The sequence below is a fragment of the Lepidochelys olivacea genome, assembly GCF_965140295.1.
Source record: "Lepidochelys olivacea isolate rLepOli2 genome assembly, chromosome: 1".
In the NCBI taxonomy this organism is placed as follows: Eukaryota; Metazoa; Chordata; order Testudines; family Cheloniidae; genus Lepidochelys; species Lepidochelys olivacea.
The window spans coordinates 339,945,933-339,964,562 of NC_140411.1; the positions used below are offsets into that span (position 1 = coordinate 339,945,933).

The 18,630-nt window shown below is 43.3% G+C and overlaps 1 protein-coding gene across 3 annotated transcripts in view; it reads right to left on the reverse strand.

The window, feature by feature from the left end:
- CAMK1D (calcium/calmodulin dependent protein kinase ID) overlaps positions 1 to 18,630 on the reverse strand; it is a 369,044-nt gene that overhangs the window by 211,485 nt on the left and 138,929 nt on the right. For all 3 annotated transcript variants that reach the window (XM_084617259.1, XM_084617257.1, XM_084617258.1), the window contains exon 2: positions 2,088 to 2,219. In XM_084617259.1, coding sequence (XP_084473385.1) covers positions 2,088 to 2,219 — 132 coding nt within the window. The remainder of the gene's footprint in view (positions 1 to 2,087; positions 2,220 to 18,630) is intronic.

Genomic DNA, 18,630 nt, shown 5'->3' on the forward strand with positions numbered 1-18,630 from the left:
GAAGCTGAACCCAGGGCCCCACAAACTCTAAATCCGCCATTGGGTGGGCAGCACACCAAGTGGATCTAACTGTATGACAAGTAAGGCATGTTTCACCCACACGCTACTTTGCCACTGCAGTTCGCATGGTGTAGCCTGTGCTGTTGCCCCCTCTTCTCTCAGAAAATGCTTTGTCAGAAAATAGGAGCAATACTTCACAAAACAGAAGCAAGAACTGACCCCAAAAGATTTCTCTGCTCTGCATCCCTGGGGCCAAGGTTTATGCAAAGCCATCGTTACTCTAGGAAAAACTACCAGTCTCGTACCAAGATGTAAACATTGTTGGATGGTTCCATCGGAGCAACATTTACTCCAGGCTGCCCGATGGTCCTGCTGGCCCCTCTTGCCTGGATGTGGCCACTAAACTGCAGATGAGCTTTGTTGCTCGGCAACAATACACAACTGTCACAGCCAGGTTGTGGGCAGTCAGACCTAATAGTCAGAGCCAGAGTCCACCATCACAAGACAGGAGTCAGCTGGGTGAGGAGACCAGGAGGTCAGAAGCAGAGGACAGACGAGATCAGAACCACAAGGCACGAACCAGAATCAGGCCAGGTCAGGATACCCGGGGTAAGCGGCAGGAGACAAACTGGAGATTGGGAACCACAAGTTATATGCCAGGAGTCAAGATGGGTTGAGATACCAGGAAATCAAGCAGGAGAAGCAGAAGCAGGTAGCACAAGGCACAGAGTCCAGAGCAGGGCAGAGCCTAGTTGTTCAGACAGCTTCCTGATCCTACTGCTGGCTTAGGCAGGGCCAGGGGGCCAAACAGCCACTCTGCCAACAGGACCTTAGGGGCAGAGCCTCACACTGGGGCTGGGTTTCATGGGTCCCAGGTAAGCTATTGTCAGCATACTACCAGGTAGAGGACTAGAGTATGGCTGCTCCCATGAACCCTGCGGGCCCAGGTTTGAGACCTGTGGGTTATGCCAACAACCTGTTCTTCCTCCTTCAACTCGTTCCTTAAAACACACTTCTTTCTCTCAACCTTCCCTTGCCAATCTCCTCTTTGGGGCAGCCCCCTCCCACTCTTGTGCCTGAACCGTATGTGTTTTTGTTGTAGGGGGTCTAATTTAAGCCTTGATCTTGCAACTGGGGCAGACCCCTGAGACCCTCATGGAGCTCCATCGACTTCACTCCACGGGAATGGATCCCATTCATCTACTGGGATGGTTTGCCTGAGAGTGACTGAGTTTTCCCTTTTGCCCCAATCTTTCAGCTCTCACTGTCTGTGTCTTTAGCATGGTTGTGGCAGTTTTGATTTGAAGCTTTGGGATTGGTTTTGTTGCACGCTGCTGAAATGATTATCCATGTGTACTTTACAAATGATCAAGACTTGGGGCCTGATCCTGCAGTCTTTGCACACCGAAACCTCCCGTCAGAGTCAGTAGGAGTTTGGGGGGTGTGTGAAAAATGCAAGGCTTGGGCCCTAAAAGGTTATATCTATTTCCCAGCGATCCTGCTTTATCATGAGAAATGTTAAAATAGGACACACTGAATTGAATTTAGCAGTCAAATGTTGCAGTAAATGAAGAGAGGCAACTATAGGAGATGCACAAATGAGCTACAATGGAACTGTACTGAGAAGTCAATAACAGAGACGGGAAGGTTTAATCTCAGTGATACAAGGTGCCGCCACCAGCTAAAACAGTCTGCATCCCATGGAGTTAGGGTTGGCTTAAGATTGCTTTAGAGCAGTTAATCTATGAGCCTGCTCCTGCACCCGCTGAAGTCAATGGCCAAATCACCATTGATTTCAGTGGAAGCAGGATCAGGCCTCATTTAAGGGATCTTACGCTCCCCAGACCCGTTCCCCCCCACCCCACCACTACGCATTAATTAATGCACAAGGAGAACAGATAATTTCTGAAAACATTTACAGTACAGTTTATGCCCAGATGTTCCCAACCACCTGCAATAAGCTGAGCAACTCAGTCACATTTACAAATCACAATTCTTGTTCACTGACCACAGCCTTTCCTGCTCCGCAGAGCGGACAAACGCGCCAATTCAAACTGTAGAAGGAGATACAGGTATTCAATACTTACTTTCTCAGGACTGCGATTTCATTCTCTATGCTGCTTTCCTTCCCCTTCAGTGCTTTCTTGGGGATGCACTTGACTGCAAATAGTTTTCCACTAGCTCTCTCTTTGGCCAAAACTACTTCAGAAAACGCACCCCTGAAAGAAGGAAAAGATTGGTCTCAAAATATATCCTTTCTGTACCTGTACTTCAGGTGTGGACGTAGGTCTATGAAAGCTGCTATACTCATCTGTGTTATCAAGAACAACATTTTACACATATATAGCATCTTTCATTTGCTTTATAAACTATGCATATGTTAACATTCATGGCATATTCCTGTTGCCAAGGCTTACTGAGTAAATGGACAGTTTTAATAAAGAATCATGGTCTATTGTTATTAATTATTAGTAGTAGTAGTATTACAACAGCACCTAAAAGCTTAGGCATGGACTGGGACCCTGTTGTGCTAGGAGCTTTATAAACACAGAAGAAACAGAAAAGTTCTTGCCCAAGGCGCTTACAATCAACGTAGTATAAGCACAGGTCTGTAACCTAGAACCTCCAAAATTCTATTCCTAGTTTTCGCAAAAAGAAAAGGAGGACTTGTGGCACCTTAGAGACTAACCAATTTATTAGAGCATAAGCTTTCGTGAGCTACAGCTCACTTCCTCAGATGCATATCGTGGAGACTGCAGCAGGCTTTATATATACACAGAGAATATGAAACAATACCTATTCCCACCCCACTGTCCTGCTGGTAATAGCTTATCTAAAGTGATTTCCAGCACAAATCCAGGTTTTCTCACCCTCCACCCCCCCACACAAATTCACTCTCCTGCTGGTGATAGCCCATCCAAAGTGACAACTCTTTACACAATGTGCATGACAATCAAGCTGGGCTATTTCCTGCATAAATCCAGGTTCTCACATCCCCCCACCCCCATACACACACAAACTCACTCTCCTGCTGGTAATAGCTGCTATTACCAGCAGGAGAGTGAGTTTGTGTGTGTATGGGGGTGGGGGGATGTGAGAACCTGGATTTATGCAGGAAATAGCCCAGCTTGATTGTCATGCACATTGTGTAAAGAGTTGTCACTTTGGATGGGCTATCACCAGCAGGAGAGTGAATTTGTGTGGGGGGGTGGAGGGTGAGAAAACCTGGATTTGTGCTGGAAATCACTTTAGATAAGCTATTACCAGCAGGACAGTGGGGTGGGAATAGGTATTGTTTCATATTCTCTGTGTATATATAAAGCCTGCTGCAGTCTCCACGATATGCATCTGAGGAAGTGAGCTGTAGCTCACGAAAGCTTATGCTCTAATAAATTGGTTAGTCTCTAAGGTGCCACAAGTCCTCCTTTTCTTTTTGCGAATACAGACTAACACGGCTGCTACTCTGATTCCTAGTTTTGCCACTGACTTAACATGTGACTTCAGGTAAGTCACTTAGTATCTTCTGCCTAAATTTCCCACCTATAATAATACTTCACTCTCTGAGATTTTAGGAGGCCTTGTTCATAAATGTTCATAAGCGCTTGCTTAGTGATCCTTGGCCAAGATACTTGGAATAACTTCCCAATTATTGTTAAAAGTGCCATGGGATCTGAAAGGATCACCAGAGGTCAGGACCAGAGCTGTAAATCTCCCTTGAAAGATGAGATGGCACATTCAGCAGCCCAGTGTGCCCCAGCACCATTTGTTCAATCCTGATTCAGATGGAGAAGAAGACTAGCTAATGAGTCTTTTTACGCAATGTAAAACTAATCCTCAGAACAAACTGCTACAAGAGATTACTGAAGGAAAGAGCGTAAGAGGATTCAAAACAGGATCAGGTGTGTACGTGAATAATATGAACATCCACAGTTACATCAGATAGGAGAAAATGTATAAAGGATATATATGTTTGAGGGTACAAGCCAACCACTAACTTCCAAGAGTGGGGGAAAAAAACCCCGCCTTTAATGTATCTCTCTTATATCTTCTTCTGAAGTATCTGGTACTGGTCAGAGACAGGATACTACACTAGATGAACATTGGTTCTGGTTCAGAATGGCAATTTCTACGGTACGGCTAATCAAAAAATATTTCCTGCAGCACCTTGGTTTGCCCTATAGGTCTCACAGCCAATTGCTTATCTGACAAGATAACAGCCTACGGTCATACAGCTTAATTATCATATTTTTATCAAATAAAAAGAACCAGGATATGTTTTCCTTCAAGCAGTACATTATTCTGCCAACCACATGGCACTCCATAAAAAGACAAGTCACTAGCAACCTGAACAAACCACAGCCATGCTCCAGCAAGCTCTTAAAATGTTAATATTTGATCACAACCTCATTAAACTCCCATGAACTTTCTCTGACTTTTCATTTTCCAGGATTGCTGGTTATCTAGGTGTCTGTGAATAAACAAAAGCTTTTCCTTTTCATAGCCAGGCTCTTCCTTCATGATCCATAGATCTGATGACACAGTCAAGCATTTGTGACCTCACAATTGCTCCCTTGGATGTGAAAGAACTGAATGAATAATTGCATGAATGGATAAATGAATCCGAGAAGCGCAGGAGGATGGTGATTAGGAAAGAGAACGCTTCCGTTTACACAGAAAGACTTTTGTAGTTCATAGTAAGTAATAAGGAAACTATAACAGGAAGTTAGGAATAGATTATTGGGATTGCTACAAAGGGTATGTTGTGAATTTTGCCTACATGCAGAAGTGACCTTTTAAGCACGGGATAGCATGGTGTTCCAGAGATCTTTCACTAAACAATGGGCCCAGATTCTGATCTGACTTGTGCGTTTCTACAAACAGGGTAACCTCACTGACTTCTGCTCAGTGCTTCTGGGCTTAGATAATAGCTTTTCGGTGCACCGTGGAACCAATGCACTGCATTCTGGGGCTCACACACATTGTATCTAACGGCTTGAGCAATAAAGAACCAAGCAGGGCAACAGGATTTGTAAAGACCTATGCAGTGATTTCATTACGCCTGAATACTTGTAGTTATTTAATGAATGAAATTATTCTTTCACTTAGGGTGACCAGATGACAAGAACAAAAAAACAGGACACGTGGGGGGGCAGCCACAGGCTCATGCCCCCACCGGGGCCGGCTCTAGGTTTTTTGCCACCCCAAGCAAAAAAAAAAAGCCAGAGTGCCACCGAAGCAAAATATCGGGACAAATGGCGTCCCGACCGTACATCGGTTGAGACACGGAACAAACAACTAAATATTGGGACAGTCCCAATTTTATTGGGACATCTGGTCACCCTACTTTCATGCCAACCCTAATGCTTAGAACAGCTTAGTCAATGATCACACATGTCCTGAGTCAGCTAGCTGCTGAGAACCTTCAATTCCCATTGACTTCTGTAGGCAATGAGGGTGCTCAGCCTCTCGCTCATAGGATTGCCCCCAAGCACCCTCCTGTTCCTCCAAAGAACTCCTCGGGGCCTGTTCTCGGATGCTTTTGACGCATATAAACAACCCTGTGCTCTGCATGCGTTTGGTTGTGTACCACAGCAGTCTCTTGTCTTTAGCCTGCAAGTGCTTCAAGGAAGGGATCGCTTATCCGGGCAGCTCGTTTTACCTACTGTGTACATTCATGGTGCTGTAAAACTAAAGAAAGCTTCCATTTTGAACTCAAGTTCATTGCCGTTCTAAAACAATGAAACAAATGAAGACCTGGCTTTTATGTTCCTTTTCAGTAGGCACTGCTCTAGGAAATGCCTGGGTTTCAGCTGCCGTAAAAATTTTAATGTGTTTCCTCCTCCATTTACTGGCAAGACTCTGGGCACAGAAGTTGTACCAGACCCTGGATGTGAATTTACTGCCCCTTGAATGTTTCCTGGGAACTTAAGAGTTCTACTCACTATGATTAACACCGTATTTCTTTAATGGTTGTTGTCATTCGAAGGACAAAATGGGACAATCCTCGCTGAATGATAGCTTTTGGCACTCACAGACCACTCTTCACGTTGTGAGTGTTGAACAAACACTGGGCTAGATTCATGCAGCCTGTGGTGGTGAAAAGTATCCCGAGAGTGACAACTTTCAGCAATGGTGGGCACCTACAACCGCCTCTCCTTTGGGGGCTCACAGCCCCCAAAGTGGCATCACTGGTTAGGGAGAGGATGTAACCAGGGGAGCAATGAAAGACAGCGACAACCTTAAGACTAAAAGGGAGAGGAGAGACATATCGGAAGCCAAAGAGAAGGAGGTTGTAGTAGTCAAGAGGGGATTAATTCAGGAAAGGCCCAGGGAATTAGGGATGGAGATCAAGAGGAAGGAAAGGATTGCATAGATATGATAGAGGAAGAAGGAACAGGGCTTAGCAAGAGCCAGAGAGAGAGAGAGAGAGAGAGGAATCAAAGGGTATGTTGCCACCACCGGGTGTGATAGCAGCAAAGCCATAGCAGCACAGACTTCAGCGTGCACAAGTAATTATCGGGGTTCTGGGATGGGCTTGCACAGCCTGTGCTCACGCACATACTGCCGAGGCCTGACTGCTAGCTACATTAAAACTAGTTGGGGTTTGTCTACACGTGCTGCAAGCACACTGTGACTGCAGTGTAGACATACCTACAGACAGCTCCAAACAGTCTTGGTGAAGTTGTCACCGGTGATGTAGGGGGGAGAGATTAAAGTGTATGGATGGACTGGAATTTAGTTTAATTGTAGAGCTACTGGGCCACATTCATCCATCCTTAAGGGTCTGATCCAACTCCCATTAAACTCCTCCTGACTTCAGCAGGAGCAGGATTGAGCCTTAAGGGCCAAATTCAACTCTAGCATAATCACTGAAGTTGCACCAGAGATGCACATTGCCCAGTTCAAACAGGAATTATTTTAGGGAGGTTTCATGGCCTGTGATATGCAGGGGGGCTGACTTGATGAGCCCCTTCTCACTTTAGAATCTATGTCTGCTGTATTTATTCATTTATTTGTGCAAACTGTATTTCTCCCTCCCTTCTCCTTACCCCCTCTTCCTCCTCCTCCCAAAACCAACCAAGCATCAGAACATTCTGCCACCACATTATTCGGAATTGACTCTCTTACCCCAGCTTCCAACATTTCAATCCTTCTCACTAGTTCCCACAATAGCAACTTTTCCCCTGAATTCAAGGAGGCAGACCTACAGCCTCTTGCAAGGTCACCACCAACTCTTCCCCAGAAATGAACAAATGCAAATGGAGGCATAGGAAACCACAGTCATTACCCATTTCTGTTCTCATGTTTTGTTCATGTATGTCCTATATCCCTTACTTCCCTTCCTAGCCAGAGCGCTCCAGAACCACTGAGCCCATCAGTCCAGCTAGAGAATATTTTTAGTTTAAGGCTCTAATGTCTCCTTTAACATCAAGATTTTAATCAAGAGCAAAAATTTAGTTCTGGGGTCTTCAATATTTTGAAATCTTTGTTCCTCTTTAGGGTTAAAATAAGCAAAAGTTCTGCATGTTACTCTCTATAAAAGGCTGCTTAGTTCTAGTAAACACTGTATACCCAACATCAAAGCAGCATGATTATCAAGGAAACAGATTTTATTAAACATCACTAGGGATAATAAGTAAATTCAATCCAAAATCCAGTCTTATTCCATCCTGAGTTAGTTATTTCCATTGTACACTACAATGCTTTTCTGAACTCTGTTCCCTAATATTCTCTGGACAGACAACTTTATCTGCAGTATTAGCTGTGTGGGGGCTCGCAGACACTTGCCGATCATTCCATGGTGTTAGTTTACAGCAACCCACTTTTATCTTTGGGTATTTTCCTCCCTCCCTTGTTGACCGCAAATGCAATCTTTATAGATGAATGAATGCAATTTATAAAGTATGTTTCATCCAAATATCCCAAAGTTTTCTCCTACTGGGCGGAAGGCAGCAGCTGTTTAACAGTGCCCTGCAACATTACAAGACAAAAGTGTAGAAAGAACAGGGGGAATTTTTAGACAAGCAGAATGCAACCGCACACCTGGAATTTGTACAGGACACTGAACCCTCTAATCTAACAAGAAGTGCCACATGATCTTTAATGACAAGAAGAGATTCAAGATTTCCCATTTGCATCGCATACAAATAGCACATTCCAGCATGCCACGGCACTGGCTCAGTAACACACTACGTGAACCTCCATCGATATTTCCCATAGAACTTGAGTTTTCTTTGGGAGTTTCCTTTCCAAGTATTGATCAGACTCCAGTCTGCTGCTAAGCTGATGAGTTCTATCAAATGACATCCCACATGGTATTGCTGCTGGAAGGATGGTGCATGTAGTCTGCTAAGACTGGTAGATCCATTACTCAGACCGTGGGGAAAGCCAGGGAAGGAAGTGGTCAGTTCCCTCCTGATTCTAAGGTGACCAAAGTATTAAGGCCTCTATTTAGCAAAACACTTATGCACATGCTTAAGTCCATCCCCTCTTCAACAAAGCACTTCTGCATTTGCTTAACTTTAAGCTTGTGCTTACATCACTGAAGCAAACAGGATGTAAGCACATACCTATAGTCAAGCACTTGCTTAAATGCTTTCCTGCATCAGGGCTTAAATCCGTGATGCACATAGCCTGTCTCTCTACAAAGTTCTCATAAGTCCCTCTCCTGCTAACATTTAAGTATGAGAAACTTTTTGCATGTGAGTGTGCCCATTGCATTTAATGAGGCTATGAAGGTGCTTAAGTGTTTGCCAGATCCACTCCCTATAAGGAGCTGTCTTATGGAAGCTACATTTCCAAACTAGTTGTGGAGTCCTGAAACTGTGGAAGGCAAGACTATGCTGGGGATGACAGAATCAATGGCAAAAATCAATGTCTTTACAAACTGATCGGTAAGATTTTGAAGTGTGAATGTATTTTTATCGGAAGTTTCATGGGTGGAAAAGTACAATGCCTTTGAAGACAGCAAGTGAAGTGAGTTTTCTACCTTGTGAAAATGTCCTGCAGGATTTTGTCCCTCTCCCACAATGTGACCAATAAATTATTTTCACACTAAAGGGAAAACTTGTATGGTATTTTTCACAGATAGGCCAAGATTTAAAAAACATTAGACTAAAGTTAGGCACCTAATGGCTGAGATTTTAAAGCTACTAAGTGATTTGGATGCCCAGTTCCCATTAAATGGGAAATAGCGAAGGGTGAGACTTTCAAAGTGCCTAAGGGAATTAGAAGCATATTTACTACTCCTAAATCCCTTAGCAATTTAGAAAAATCCCATCCCAAGTCTCCAAAACTTTTAAGCACCTTGGAAAATCCCAGCCTACATCTAAAGTTAATATAGTATATTAAATAAATAAGGAATCTGATTTTCAAAAGTGAAAATCAATGGGAGCTGGTGGGTGCCTAGCTCTTCTGCAAAATCAGACCGCCTATTTAGGTGCCTAAATACGGACTTAGGAGCTGAATTTTGGGCTCCTATTTTTAGAAGTCTTGGCCATGCAGTTTTTCATCCTAGGGGCTTGGGTCTTTGCAAACCTTTAATTAAGCCACAAAACGCTTCTGTGATCTAGGTACGTTTTTAACACGTTTCAAAAAAGGGTATAATAGAAGCACAGAGGGATTAAGTGACTTGCCCAGCATCACACAGCCAGTGATCAAACTTTGGAAGACAGTCAAGGAATCCTGATACCCTATCACTGTCTAAAACCATTGGACCATGCAGCATCCCACAAGACGTCCACCTTCTATAATTTGAATTTGTTTGTATCATTTCCCATCCTAATTACTCTCTTTAATATAGAGTTACAAGCACAGATTAGGGTTTCAAGAACTTTGTTAGAACACGTATTTGCATCCAAATGCATTCCATCTTTGCCAGTTTTCTAACAGAAAACAATAGCTACAATATTAAACTGTAGTGCATATAAAGATGTATTAAGGTGCAAGAATCTTTGCCCTTCCACATTTCTCTAGTTTGTTCAAACTGCAGTGGTTCTCAAACTAGGGGAGCCACTTGTTCAGGGAAAGCCCCTGGTGGGCTGGGCCGGTTTGTTTAGCTGCCGCTTCCGCAGGTTCGGCCGATCACGGCTCCCACTGGCTGCAGTTCGCCGCTCCAGGCCATTGGAGGCTACGGGAAGCGGCGCGGGCCAAGGGATGTGCTGGCCGCCCTTCCCGCAGCCCACATTGGTCTGGGGCAGCAAACCGCAGCCAATGGGAACCACAATTGACCAAACCTGCAGATGCGTCAGGTAAACATATTGGCCCGGCCCGCCAGGGGCTTTCCCTGAACAAGTGGCGCCCCTAGTTTGAGAACCACTGTTCAAACTGTGATTTAAATATGAAAATTCAAATCCTGAGATAAAATGAATGAAATGTACTTATGGCAGAGTGCATTTGCCATAGTATCTCAATGTGCTTCATTGCCACAAAAAATACAAATACAGGCCCTGTCAAACAAACAGCCAATGAAGGAATAAAACTTAAATTTTCCATTCACTGAGACTTACACGTTGAACAGTTTTCCACTGCATTAGCAGGTGATCTGTCATACTAAATCAACAGTAGTCATGCAGCAGATTTCACATCGTCAAGCTCTATATAGCTAACAATCTTAATTATGATACAGTTAGGTTTTGTTGTGCACTTTACCCTAGCCATGCTATGGAAAGTAATCAGCGAGCACTAATGGTGTGAAAATACACCGTTTCCAGTGTGAAGAGTCCTCTGAGATGTGAAATTGACCAAACAACAGTAAGCCATGTCACAAAAAAGATCTTAAACAACCACAGATTGTTGTTTCTCTCTTCCTGGATTCTCCACAGACAGGCTAAGTTTAAATCACCAAACACACTGGCACAAATAAATAGGAAAAGTCTTCACAGGCACTTTCATAATAGGTAAGCTCCAGCATGCCTTAAGGTTCTAGCTGGTCGCACTGTCACCTCTTATCAGCTAAGAGACTGGGTGGTTTACTGGTCAGAGTAGGGAAGCGGGAGTCTGATTCTGTTGCTGGTTCCACAACTGACTTAATGCCTGTTGTCATTTCCCATCCCAGCACCCACACCACCAAAACCAACACAAAACTAATAACTGAAAGTAAAAAAATTTGGTCACTAAGTCATGTCCCAGAAAGCACTTGGGTCTGTGTAGAAATGGACCCACACTGCCAAGTTCAGACCTGGACTTGGATCCAAAGTTCCCCAAAGTTCATGGGTATTTGGATGAGAGGATGTGCTCCGGGCCCCACTCTAGTCCAGTGTGAAACCAAGAGTGACTACTGCTGGGGTATTTCTATCTGTGTCCTGGCCAGGAACAAGGGACTTCCAGGATGTGCAATATCTACTGTACTGTAATGTACTACTACTGTACTGTAGTCAAACATTTACACATAGAATCATAGGACTGGCAGGGACCTCGAGAGGTCTTCTAGTCCAGCTCCCTGCACTCAAGGCAGGACTAAGTATTATCTAGACCATGCCTGACAGGTTTATTCTTTGAAATTTCAGTGACATTAAGTGACTAAGACAAGGTCATACATACATACAAGTCAGTGGCATATATAACAGAACATGGGTCTCCAGACTCTCCGTCTACATATCTCAGAATAGATCGATATAAAAGAATGGGAAAGGCCACACTGAAACTTTCTGGTCCATTCACAATACTCTGTTGTATCACAGAGCAAGTGTTTTTTCTGTCTGTTCTCATTCATCATACATAACGGACCGAGTCCTGCAGTCCGTGCTCAAGCAATATCCCCATTGAAGTTAAAAGGCATTTTGTCTGAAAAAGCACTGCAGAATCATACCCCATGAGCTAAAGCCAAAAATTTCAGAGTTGGCGCTTGCTTAAAGTTAGCCACCCAAGTTTGAAAAATTTGCCTTATACCTAGTGGGCCGTGTTTGTCTCTAACATAACCCTAGAAGAAATTCGCTCCAGTGTTGCTTTAGTAACGTAACTCACAATATTCCCTCTCTCCCTGACTTCTATTGCACAACACAGCTGTGCTGCTTGTTTTCCCATGCAAACCATCTATCACAAATTTTAAAAAACCTCTCACTCACCATGCTGTTATTACGTGTTCCAGACAACGGACAATGCTGTTAGGCTTGCTTAAAACATTGTTGCTGTTTGCCTAGTGGACAACTGAATAACAAGGGCAAGGGTCAGAGTTATTCTTCACTGCACTGCTGATGAAGCAAGTGGTTCTTTCCTGCATCACTGCCATTCCTCTCCGCAGACACAGACCTGGTTCCCCAATAAAGCTCCACATTTTAGGGGGTTAATTTTGTTCAAGGTAAAAAGTATTGCAATATTATTTAGACAATAAAGTAGATTATGTTTCTCTGCTGATACCCAGGTTCCTTTCCTACATCCTCTAAAAGTACACAGGAACATAGGAGTTGCCATACTGAATTAGGTCACTGGTCCAGCTACTCCAGTAGCCTCCAGTGGCCAGTATCAGCTGCCTCTGAGGAAAGTGCAAAACTCTATAGTAGTCAGTTATGGGTTAGCATGGGAGGTAGGGTGGCCTAGAGCGTAGGGCACTGCCATAGGAATAAGGGTACCTAGGTTCTATAACTCTGTCACTCACTTACTGGGTGAACATGAGCTCATCTCTTTCCCCTTCCACTCTTGGACTGTAAGAACCTCAGGGAACTGCATCTTCTATGAGTTTGCACCGCACCTAGCAAAATGGGGCCTTGAGATCAGCCAGTGCCTCTAGGTGCTACCCTACTATCAAAATAATAATCTGCTCCCAAGGAAAGTTTCTTCCTATCCCCCATTAGATAGAGGTTGCCTTATGCCCTGAAACATGAGGTTTTATATCCTTTGCAAAAGCTGCCTGGTTTTCTTGCTCCAGTACGTTCCATGCTGGCAAAGAGCCCTGTGCAAATGCAGTATCGCGAAATTTCAATCTTAAATAGTCATAAGAGGAGTGTGGACTTGTCTGGATCCATTTCCCACTTTGTTGCACTATTAGCTACCATTACAGATTAGGGGTTTGACCGTCTTTGCCACCACAATGAGTTATAAGAATTCCAATGTTTATTTTAGTCTGATTTCTTTTTGTTTTAAATCTTCCATATTTTAAGTTCCCAGACCAAAAAAAAAACTTAATTCACCTGGAGGTAAGGTTGACAATACATGTTGGAGGAAAGCTCTTTGGAAGAAGGCTGTAGTTTAACAAAAGAACGGTTGTTAGAAAGCCAGGAAATTCAAATTTAAGGTTGTAACCAATAACAAAAATGTTTGAAACTATGGAAATGCAGAGGTAAGGTCACCCTAACATCCTTAACTCTACTCAATTCACCTTCTGCAGAACAACTGAAAACCAGAAGATACCTCCTTGTTAACAGGCCAAAAGGTTTTATTCCACTAGGAAACTGCCGCAATACTGAAGACAGTACTGATACTGAAAACTAGCCCTTTGCTCGGGGGTAGATTTCACCCTAAGAGAATATATTACATTAATTACAAATGCATTGTAAAGCACAATGTGAAACTTTCTTAGCATGGTTAAACTTTTGGGTTCTCCCCCATTCAATAGTTGGTACACTGCACACAACTAAAATAAAGCAGGGAGCTTTTTTCCTGCATTGCTTTCATCAAACTGCTGCAGTCCAAACACAAAATACTGAACTCGGGACTTGCCAGGAAAGGAAATGAGGCCTTGATGGTTTCTGCTCTAAAGTACATTCATGTCCTATTTTACCACTAGGAAATATAGCCTAGTGGGCTGAACAAGGGGTTAAGAATCAGGAACTCCAGTGTTTTAATCCTAGCTCTGCCACTGACTCACTGTAGTTTGTGAAGTCTCTGCCTTCTTCGCTCCATCTATTGGGGAAGAGGGGGTGATAATCCCTTGCTAGGAAGGTTATTTGTACAATACTCTGCAAATGAAAAGTGTTATTATTATTATGGTTGAAATCTGCACAACATTCACATATCAAGCCTTTGCAATTCACCCTAAAAGAGGCTCCAACAAATACATGGGACTTGTATGCACAGTCACCACACAATTCTGCAATGAATAAGTCTCTATTCTATAGCGATCAAGCACTGGAAAAGTCGGGATATTGCAGGTTAAGACTGAACTGCAATGCAGCCACAGCCGTATAAGGATGTTTGCAGATTGACTGCTGCATTATGCTTGGCATCTTATGCCATCTGTCCCCCAGATTCAGGAACACTCCATTCACTGACAAATTTATGAAGAGAAAATGGATCTTCTTAGTATTTAAACGAACACTGAAGCTGAGTTTTCTATCTGAGCTTTTTGCTTCTTCCTATGTGAGATATTATTGTATTACCATAGTATCAGAGTGCCTCATAATCTTTAACGTATTTCTTTTCATAACCTCCCTCTGATCATCCTTCCTTGCAAATCAATATAGAATTTAATATACTAACAAATGCTGTCAGTGTATTACATTAGATACTACATAGGAAAGAGACAAGTAGAATACACTACGGATATGCAATACAGATGAGTGGGCAAGTTCACAGTGTTGTAGACCACTGAACTTTAGCACTTCCTGGTAATTTTTGGTCTTAAAACTGCAACCCTAAGATTTCCTTAACCGAGTTTGTCATATTTAATTTCCCAGGCTGATGCAGGACTAATGCATTGTCACGCCAGGGTTCCCGTCCCTCCCACACCCAACATGTTTTAATGTAGGGTGATCAGATAGCAACTGAAAAAACGGGACAGAGGGTGGGGGGCAATAGGCGCCTATATGAGAAAAAGTCCCCAAAAACAGAACTGTCCCTTTAAAAATGGGACATCTGGTTGCCCTATTGTAATGTGGTAGTATATCATAGCTGCAAAGTCTGTGTCACGTCTCCCTCTACTGGCTGGTCTGCTAGCGGATATTTGCCTACTACTACTATGAGCTAATGGAGTCACGCCTTTAGTTTGTGCTCCGGTACTGAAAATCCCCAGTTCGCACCCTGCTGGCGACCCATGCAGGAACTCAGATCACTACAGTTGCGCTTCTGTAGGAAAGGCTCCGTATCTCATGTCCAGCAATTCCCCTTAGCCATCTTCCAGCTCCCAACCAAGAAGATTCTTTTAAAAGGTGCCAGCAAAAAGTGCAAAATTTTAGACAAACGAGTCTTGTCCTAGCCTTGCAACATCATCATCCCTCCTTTCTCAGCATGTAAATGAAAGACATTTGTGATTCTGAAGGGAGCTATTAAATGGGATGGGTCAGCAGCACAAGAGACGTTTTTTCAAAGCTTAGCAGCAAACCCAGCGTTGGTCCTCACAGATAAGGAAATTCCCAGAGTTATGTAAATCAGATGAACAGAAATGAAACGAATGAATTGACAGTTCAAATATATGCCTAGTGCTCAACACTTAGCAAACTGCAAACACAGCCAGCAGAGATGCCCTCATTTTAACACAGGAAATTGGCAAAGTGATTAGCCAGATAATCCAAGTTGTTAATTGGTGGCTGTTGGGGGGGAGGAGGGGGGGAATCCATGAACAGGGCTCAGTTAAAGCTCCTAGAGACAGAGCTACATGGGTGGAGGGACAGTAGGGAGGAAGGCGAGATGTGCCACCTGAGCAGTGGTAGCTAGAGGCATTGGGTCTGCCTAGAACAGAGACAGTCCAGAACTTCTACACCACAATTAAACAGCCCCTTAGCCCAAGCCCTGGGAGCCCAAATCAGCTGGCAGGGGCCAGCCACAGGTGTCTAACTGCAGTGCAGACATAGCACAGACTCCATGTGGAACATACCCACAGGCGTGTCATGATACATCTTAGGAAAAAGGGGAGCCCTGGCCTCCCGGCATATGCCAATGTGCAGCAGCAGAGGGAGCTTGGACCACAGCCCCAACCCACCCAGACATAAACCCCTATGGGGAGTTCATCATTGCCTGCAATGCTAGCGTCCCCACTCCCGGCACTCAGCGACCCCTGGTTATCTCCAGTGCAAAAGCACTAAGGGGGAAGAGAGGCTCTAACTGGCCCTTAATGTACTGACGTGAGACGAGCCATAACATATAGATCACAGCAAGATTTTCATAAAGAACATGTAGGGGTTTACGGGCAGTAAATGTTCAGAACTAAAAAAGATTTAGCTCCGTGAGAGGCTAGAGAGCGGTGCAGTTCTCTTAGCAGAAGAAATCCGTTCTCCCAGAACCTCACCCACACCAGGCCCAGGTAACATACTAAATGACAAGCCTTACATCATCAGAACAAACTCTCACTGGCTGGTTGTACCCTGAGGGCAGGACACTTATCTAGCAACTTCTCCTATTAATTATTCTTGTTATTATTGATTATTTGTACTGGAAGATCACTTGGGAGCCCCTGTCACAGACCATCACCTCATTGGGCTGGGGGTGTGCAAACACAGAACAAAAAGACACTCCCAATCCCAAAGAATTTACAATCTAAGGAATTAACCTTTTCACAGATCATAATTTTTTCACAGACCAAAAAATAAATAAAAGTACAATGCCCTGCATCTGACTACAAGAATGCTGTTTTGCTATGAAAACGGAAAAACTGTCTATTTGGAAAAAAAAAAAAAAAAGACATTTCCACATGCAAGAATATTTGCTATTTTGCTCATTACAAAATTTCACCATGTGAATAGCTGTGTTCACTGACAAAAACAGTGTCTTTTCCCCTCTCCCAATGGATCAAATCCCATATGCTAGCAAACATTCTAAAAAATGTCAAGTATTATTTGTAAGTTGTAATATTATTTTCCCACACTTTTGTGACTATCACTCCTCGAGTTGCTATCCATTGAGGAGCAGTGGGAGCTGTCAGGAAAGTTTGTAGAACCTCACGTTTCTCAAGCCTTTTCCCTGGGAAGATACCACTTCCAGAAATTTTCTTGCACATTTCTCCATATTTCCTCACACTTTTTAAGGGACGACAATACGGTGTGTCAGTATATTCTACTGCCACTTTAGTACTTAGAATGTAATGGCTAGGAAGAGAGAGTGAATGTGTGCGTGTGTATATGTGTGTGTACGTAGGTGTGTCCATGCATACATACATGCTCGTATGTGCTACTACCCTCTACCGGAGAGATTCCAAACTCTTCAGATGTTTATCACAGGCCTTCTACTGCTGTCAGGCAGAGGTGTTTCTCTTTTAGCTCAAGAGATAGTAGCCTGTGGTTTTAGAGCCTAAAGATCTGAGTCCTGTCACATGCTAGTCTGGGTGAGCACCATGGTGTGCAGCACATTGTGAAGTCCTACGTGACCTAAAATATATTTCAATAATAATGCTTTGTACTTACATAGCAGCTTTCATTGGAGAGTTTCAAAGACCTTCACAAAGGTATCATTATCCCCATTGTACAGACGGAGTGAGTAAGCCACATAGAGTTGAGGACAGAACCTGAAGTTCTGACTCCCAGTCCTCTGATCTAACCATTACACTAGATCTGTCTCCCATTTGGAAAGCTATTCCAGACATTCATCTCACCCTCCAAGTCCAGGCCACCAGCCAGTTAAAATTAAAGCCCTCTTGATCTAGATTACGGTTAGCTTAATCTATCTGCATCAACACGCACCGTAAATAACAAGTAACACAAATATATGCAATCAGCACCTAATATTGTCCTGTACTTGTATCTTATATGACAGATTAGTAGAAACTGATTATTGTTTCTGTCCAACACCAAGTACCTGATCAGCTTTGCCCTCATCACGCAGTTATCATGAAAGGGCAGCTCTAACCCGTTTTTAGGGTTCTGAAGACCTTATCTGGGAGTACACTTTGGGACAACCCTATAGTTGAGATGTTCAACTGGAAAAGAGCAGCTTAGTTTACCTTGTTATTCATATATACGTTTGTGTGTGTGTGCGCGTGCCCCTTCATCATGCCCCAAACCAAACTCTTTTTCCAGCATATACATTCAGTCATGGACCAAATTCTAAGATCATGGATTAGTAGGAGAAGTTGCATGTAGAAATCCCACTTTAATTGATTATCCCCACATTAGCCACCCAGGTGGAAATCCAAAAGAACTCCCTTGCTTTGTGGTCTCAAATCTCACCTCAGATCCCTTAATATGCTAGCAGTTTGTCTTCCCAGGCACTCACCCGAAAGGGCTGTGGTACCCTTTCCAGGGACCCCTCCCACTTTGGTATCAACTCATTGTCCTCAGTTACCTGTTGTGTGCAAATTTTAATAGGATGCCACGTCTTCCCCCGAGACAAAGATATAAAGGGACAAAAAAACCTGACCCAATACTGTCATGACTCCCTTATTTCAGCCCTCCTTCCTGAACTGTCCTCTTTTATGATTAATCTTTACCTCTATTAAAAAGGCAAGTGTTATCTTTAAAGACCTATTACATCTATGTCCCTTGCGGCATAATTGCATTAGCATTATCCTGAATCAAAGGCTGTACAAACAGCTCTCAGTATTGAGCTTTTTCTCCATTATACTCATCAGAAATGAACTGCTAAGCAGTTTATTTTCTCTCCAAAGTGATCACAAAGTGTTTTTCTCTGTCATCTTATAAGACAAAAGGAGTTCATCATCTCCTAGGGCTTATCTGGTGGGAGCAAGCTAGCAAAGTAGTAACCTCTCTGTTTTGAATGCTAAACTCAAACCTTTAAAGAGGCATAACTGATCTGCATAACTGTTTT